The sequence below is a fragment of the Morus notabilis genome, unplaced genomic scaffold, assembly GCF_000414095.1.
Source record: "Morus notabilis unplaced genomic scaffold, ASM41409v2 Scaffold1285, whole genome shotgun sequence".
In the NCBI taxonomy this organism is placed as follows: Eukaryota; Viridiplantae; Streptophyta; class Magnoliopsida; order Rosales; family Moraceae; genus Morus; species Morus notabilis.
In genome coordinates, this window is record NW_010362783.1 from 110,191 (window position 1) to 117,616 (window position 7,426).

The 7,426-nt window shown below is 33.5% G+C and overlaps 1 protein-coding gene across 2 annotated transcripts; it reads right to left on the bottom strand.

The window, feature by feature from the left end:
- Positions 1-332: 332 nt before the first annotated feature.
- LOC21410942 (disease resistance protein RGA2) lies at positions 333-6,222 on the bottom strand. Of its 2 annotated transcripts, none has more exons than XM_024168690.1 (4): positions 6,144-6,222; positions 5,926-6,023; positions 906-3,501; positions 333-520 (listed from the first exon to the last, which is right to left on the bottom strand). In XM_024168690.1, the coding sequence occupies exon 3, from the start codon at positions 3,453-3,455 to the stop codon at positions 957-959; it is 2,499 nt and encodes an 832-aa protein (XP_024024458.1). In that variant the 5' UTR covers positions 3,456-3,501; positions 5,926-6,023; positions 6,144-6,222; the 3' UTR covers positions 333-520; positions 906-956. The 2 variants fall into 2 exon arrangements, with proteins under 2 accessions (XP_024024458.1, XP_024024459.1); XM_024168691.1 differs by having other exon boundaries at positions 6,169-6,220.
- Positions 6,223-7,426: the final 1,204 nt, after the last annotated feature.

Below are 7,426 nucleotides of genomic sequence, written 5' to 3' on the forward strand. Positions count from 1 at the left end.
CCTAATGATGAACGCCAGACCCTCTTCTTACGAACAATCTGCATAAGCAGTATCAATAGTTGCAGTTAACATTATAAAACCAATTCTTATTAACAACTCCTAAGCTCTATAATATATATATATGTGTGTGTATATATATATATATGGTCTTCACATGTTCATAAGCGATACATTCATAAATCCACACTTCGTTCAAATTCATCAGAAAAGAAGCATCAAATAGATATACTTAAAGACATTTTATAGATATACACACAAATTACTTAAATCATCGGTCAAGGAGACATTTTATAGATATACACACAAATAGATATACTTAAAGACATTTTATAGATATACACACAAATAGATATACTTAAAGACATGATAAATCACAATCAAAGTATCAAACTATTGATTATTTCAGTAGCTGATCAAACTATAGATATACTTTAAATTTAGCACCAACTTTGGCAACTGATCAATCGGCCGTTGAGGATTTCAGTAGCTGTAGGCTTCTTTCCCAAAGCATACGAGAGAACTGCATATATATGGACAAAGTTATTTCACATGAAATGAAATGAAGAGGTAATCAATCTAATTTGTGTTTATTTTTTAACCTTTTAGACTAATTACATGATACTGTTATTAAAAAAATTCGAACAAAGAATACCACGTCCTCACTTTTTGGAAGAGAGAGAGTAGAGAGGATATCAATTTCAAATTAGCATTTTTTTTCAATTTTAGTACCCTGGTATCCGCGAAATCTCACTATAATATCCTATTATTTAAAAAAAAAAAAAATCATCCTGAACCCCTTTTTTGAGACATGAATTGTCATTTACGCACATAAAACAGAAAATAACATAATCTTAAAAACTCAGAACAGGTTTATCTGATTAGAAACAATAGAAAATAAAACGTACCTAGTCCTCATTAGATTCAAAACCAATAAAACAACGTGGAACATGAGCAATCTATGGCCAATCCTCACCAATGTCACGTTTGCATCTCTCCTCCAATGCATCGCAACCTTTAATTCTCAAACGTGTTAGGGATGTCAGCCGCTCCATCCCCTCAGGCAGAGAAGACAAATTCGGACAATCCAACATCGCAAGCGTCTCAAGTGTTGTGAGGTTTGGCAGCCACTTTGGCAATGTGGCTAATTTGCAACAATCTTGAACAACCACAAGTTGTAGAGTATCAGCAGCGCCTTGTAGCCACTGGGGTAAAGCTGTCGTCTGCGGCAATTTATGAATCATCAATGTTCGAAGACTCAACTGGTTGTTGATTACTTCATCGGGTCCACTCGCCAACTCAAGTTGCTCACATTCATCTACAATCAGAGTACGTAATGTGGTACAACATCTCATATCTTGCGGCAAAGATCTCAAATTTCTACATTCAGTGATCCACAAAAATCGAAGAGATCTCAAGCATCCAATTCCATTCTCAGAAAGACAGGTTTCTTTTGTGGTTATAGAGAGACTTCTGAGACTGACCAAGTTTCTTATATCTCTTGGTAACTCCTCAAGCTCTGAACACCTATGGAGGTACAGAGTTTGCAAACTTTGCAGCTTGCAAATTGAATTGGGCAGTTTTTTTATCTTTTTGTTTCCACTTAAGTCCAGATATCTCAAATGCTTGAGAGCACCAATTGAACTTGGCAGCACGTCAAAACATAAACCATCTAAATGCAACAGTCGCAAGTATTTGAATCTTGAGACGCATGTGGAAAGGAAGGACTCCTCAATATTAGGCTCTTCACCCATTTCTTTAGCAACAAAAATACTCCGCACTCTTTGTAATTTCTGCACGATTGTTACGATGCTTTGATCATGGCCATCCTTCAACAATATCCTCAAATGCCGAACTCTCTCATTTGGGGCAGTTTTAGAGTTGGAATCTATTTTGGCAAACTCATGTCGGATGATTGAAGTTGCAAGATCATGAACTAAATCGTGCATTTCAAACTCCTGAATTAAATTGTAATATTGCTCGGCATCGTCAAGATATTGAAAGAAAGATCTGCCGCAAAGCTCTTTGAAATGCAATTTCCCAATACTTTCCAACTCCATTTTGTCACTACGTGAGTGAATGATGCCCAACGCCATCCATATCCTGGTCATGTCCAAGTCATCCGTACGATTGTTCTTTGGAATAAGAGAACAATAAGCAAAGCATTGCTTTAAGGACGGAGACATTGTACTGTAGCTTAATTTCAGTGCAGAAAAAATAGGATCACTTCGCTCTCGCTTCAACTCCCATATCTCGCTATCCCTCACATCTGTCCATTCACCTTCATCTGTTTTTGAGCAAAGCAAGCTCCCCAAAGTCTTCAAGGCTAAAGGAAGTCCTCCACACTTTTGTACAATTTGCTTGCCAATATCTTTTAGTTTTGGAAATCGTGCAGCCTCTTGTTCATCTACAAAAGCATATTTGAAAAATAAAGACAGAGAATCCACCCTAGAGAGACATTCCAAATGATGTGTTGGAGTTGTGCCCATGATTGATGCTACTTGAGTATTGCGTGTTGTAACTATGACTCTGCTCCCCATAGTGCAAACTGCCGACAGCAAATCTCTCACCTCGTTCCACTTACCGCGATCTTCATTCCATACGTCATCCAGTACAAGCAAAACCTTTTTGTCCTTCAAAATGCTTTGCAAGAACAATTGCAACTGATCTATAGACAAATTACTAATATCCCTTGTTTGCTTCAACGATTGATGTACGGTATTAGTTGCACTGATAGAAGATATAAGAATTTTTCTTGTCAGTTCAGTGACATTAAAATCTTGTTGCACACACACCCATAGTTTTAAATCAAACTTCTCAGTAACTTTGTCATCATTGTACACTAACTTGGCAAGTGTAGTCTTTCCTTGACCTCCAATTCCAACAATTGGAGTAACAGAGATGACATCAGTGTTGACTTTCTGCAGTAATACATTAATGATCTTATCTTTATCACTTTCTCTACCAATAATTTCTGAAGGCCTAATGAAGGAAGATGTCATCTCCCTTCTCTCTTGCCCTTCATCATGATGATGTTCTAGATGGAAATTACTCTTATCTTTTGCAGCATCATCTAACTTTTGCCTTATCACCTTAATTTGATGAGCAATGCTAAAGCGGAACGCAAGTGGATTGGAGAGCGAGAAGAAACGGCGTACCTTTCTACCAATACTTCCATGTGTCTTTAAAACTTCTCTTCTAAGAAGCTCGCACTCAAATTCATCCAGCACATCCCAAACATCAAAGAAGACATCTTTAAGCCGTCCCAACCAGACATGTAGCTGTACATCATCTTCTTGCTTCTTCTCGGCGTATGAGAGAACGGCGTTGAGAGTGGACATGGTCTCCTCAAGCCTTTTCAAGTCGTCTTTCATGCCCCATGCCAGGCTAATTTCATCGTTTGCAACTGTGGCCACTCTCTTCAACACTTCTACAGCCATGCCATAAATGATTTCCATGGTTATTTGATCTTCGCTTGGAAATTGTGAGACTTCAGAAACCAACCTGTCATTCAGCGCTTGTAATTCAGTTCTTTTTCTTTTGTATGTGAAAGAAAAACAGTCGGCTTTTTAATTTCTTACAAATAGGAAAGCATCACTATAAACAAGCCGGAGGCTCATTAGAGGGCATTGAAGTGATTTATTATTGTGTTGTCCATTTCTGTTTTGTTGTTGTTTATTTATCAAAGCGAAATTCCAAAACCAATTTGGCTATCTCCTTATAAAATAGGTTTAAGAGAATGAAAAAGGAATTAAAAAAAAAAGAATCGAAAAAAAAAAACATCAGCATGCATTATAACAAAATTTGTAAAACTTCTCCTCAAAAGACAGGTGTTGAACTTAAAACATTGGATAACAAGAACCCACAAAGGGAAAAAAATACATTGCAACAAACAAACCTCCGATCTCATAAACAATAAAGCAAAATTCTGCTGAAATACCAGGAGTCCTAGGATCAACGGTCAAGATTAAGTTTGAAATAGATAAACATGGGTGATACAAAAAACAAAAACAAAAAAATAGTTTCAATAAGTTTATATAAGCGACACACACGTGTTAATAAATTTTAAAAATTAGTTCCTCATACTTTTAAGGGACTCGAAATTCAGTAAATAGTACCATAAAAAAAAAAAAAAGAAATTCAGTAAATAGTAACAGAACTCATGCTTATAAATTTTAAAATTTTTATTTCCAATCACTTTATATAAGCGACACGCACGTGTTCGCAAAGGTCCTTAACTAGTATGCTAATAAAAACCAAAACTCGGAGAGTTGAAAAAAATGCACGATCTTTTTAGCAATAAGAAACTCATGCGCTAATATTACTCTAATGATGCACGGTCCTTAACTTTATATGGTTTTAATGATTATTCTATTATTTACCTATCAATGGATATCATTATTTTAATCATAAGATATGCATCCGATGGTTGTAATAAATTGAGTAGTTGAGCTAAAAAATTTACGACAATTATTAAAACTAGATTCTTATCACGACACATTATCAAATTTCAATATTTAATGGATAACCATCATGAAAACGTAACTATTAAAAACTCATCTATATATGTATATATTAAAATAGATAGATGATTTTTTAGACTATGGGATATGTTTTCGGGAGAATTATTATTGTTTTTTAGGAAAATTAGAGAGTTAGTGCTTTTGGGGGGCAAATGGAGTTTGTGGGAGGAAAGGAACAAAAGACTACCATTTTCGGAAGCATTGAAGTGTGAAAGTATGATTTTAACCGCTTGAGAATTAACTAAAAAATAAGTAAGTTTTTTTTTTTTTTTAATAAATTGACTAAACAAGTGGTAAAACATCATTTTTCATCTATATATATTGTTTTTAGTCTTGACGAAAGGAGGTGCTACTGTAAGAAGCCCTAGTTTTGGACTCAAACCACCTATCCAATTTTAAGCGTCTCAATTGGACATGTGATTTAAATCCTTAGGTTTTTTTGTGAAGGATACTTAACACCCTTCATTCTACTTTTCACGCACACATTCTTAAACCACCCCTCAATCTTCTTGTTACACCCCTCTTAAAAATTCAAAAAAGTCCCGCCAACTAAATCATCCTAAATTCTACTTTTCACACACATTCTCAGACCACCTCATTCTACTTGTTACTCCACTCTTAATTAAAATTTCAAAAAAAAAAAAACCCTACAATGAAATTAGATTATTTTTCTTTAATAAAATGTTCATAACTTTCTTCTATAATGAGATTTCTAAAGCCAAGCTCTCTGGGGAAGGTAATACATTCTCTCATAGCTATATACAGGAATGCTTCATTACCGAAACTCAAAAAAGAAAATCAAAAAGAAGAAAGGAAGGCAGTTATCGGAATATTTTCAAAGAGTGTTAACTCGTGTACAGAAAACAACAAGAATTGAATTAAAAAACAAAAACAAAAATCTTGAAGGATGACGAAATCACTCATGTTTTTGTGGAGGATGATCTTTCTAAATGTTGGAATCCATTCCTTCTTTTTTTACTAAAAAAAGTAAGGCACAAAAGCTTTTAGAATGGATTAATTCTTTTTTAAAGTGGGGTGTATAATGAGCATTTTTTTTTAAAATACTTTAGTCTTTGTAAGTAGTTTTATTGCTGAGTAATTAGTAACAAAAAATTTTATTAAAAAAGAGTGTGTGGGGTCAATACTATGAAACTAGAACTTGTAAAGAAAAAAAAATCCGAATTATGACTTATTAAGCAAGATTTAATTCTTCGTAACAAGTCAAACTAACAAGATCTGATCAAACAAATAAAATTCCGAATTTTTTAAAGATTAAGCAAAATTTCAACTGAAATCCCATCTGGTTATCTCTAGAATTTCATTTTCATGAATACGAGAGAAAAAAAAGGGCAAAAAATAAAAATAATAAAAGAATTGCAAAGGTCTTCAAAAGGTTTGGACTTACTAATGGAGATCGTACTCGAAGGCACCTTTGGGGACAGAGTGAAAGGAAAGTCTTCAAATTAGGCTCAGATCTTCCTTGATCTATCAATAGAACTCTGTCTGTAATGCAAAGAAATAGCAACAAAATGAAATTTTCTTCTATTAGAACTTAGAATAACATCATACCCATAATCCCATATAACAAACAAACAACGTTTATATAAACCAGAATCAACAAACCATGGGTCAAACAGATAGAACTCACTCTCTCTCTCTCTCTCTCTCTCTCTAGAACGCTCTCTTAAGTATTCCTTTCCTCTTTCCAGCAAAATAAATAAATAAATAAATAAATCCTTTCCTCTCTCTAGGTCCTTACTTAGAAGTAGAAACCTGAATATTGATTTGCCATCGTACCAAGCCCTGCAGCCACATTTTCCACGTTCTGGGTCCACCTATTAAAAAGTACATGATACGACTCTACCTAATTCATTGGAGTCACCAAGCCCATTAGAAGAGAGTAACACGTTTAATATGAAAAGTTTAAGAAAGTATATAGATTAATTTTTAATTATAAAAATTAATAAGTTATAAATTGTTAAGTTATGGTTAATAATTAGATAAGTTATGAATAAATTTATCAAGTTATGGTTCATAATTAGATAAATTATGAATAATTATGAATAATAACTTGTCAAGTTATAGTTAATAACCAGATAATTATGAACAAAAATAATAATTTAACTTATTTATTAACTTATGTAACCTATTAACTTATTAATTTTAATTAATCTTAAATCTCCACTTATTTTCCTTGAAGAGGAAGGTAATCCAGAGTTGGGCTAGAAGATCAGAAACCAGCCCAATTCACAAGAGGCCCACGTCGCACCAGGAAGCCTCTAATATGGATGAACGACTATGTCGTTTGATGCCTTGTCACGACATGTCGTTTGAGAGCTGGTTGTTGCAACCAGTTTCTTCGTTTTCTTTGCTCTGTTTTGTTTGTTTGGCATTTCTGCTTGTAACCAATTTTGGTTAGAGATTGTTAGCCTCCGAGAACTGTGCTAGGTAGAGAGATTGTTACTTCTTCCTCTTCTTCTTTTTCTCCTATTTCCTCTTTTGTTATATTTTTTTTTGGAAGAGTATTGAATTCTTGCTAAAATCGTTTGTGATTGCAGGGGCTGTATCATTACACCTGTAAGTAGTTAAGCAATTAATACCTAGTTTCAGCATTATTTTTGGAGAAAATTTCAACAAGTTTAATCATTATTTTTTTAATTCTATTATTTATGTTATTGTATAAAATTTTAATATCATTATAAAATAATTTACATATTACGAAATATAATATACATGTTATAAAAGATAATATGTAAGTCGTTATGAAAAGATAACATATATATCATTAGTGACATGATGTAAATTTAACAACAGTTACAGAAATAAAATAATGTTATTTTCTTGATCACATTTTTGAAAATTTTCCATAGTTTTAATGCCAAATATATATCTCTAACCGACATATA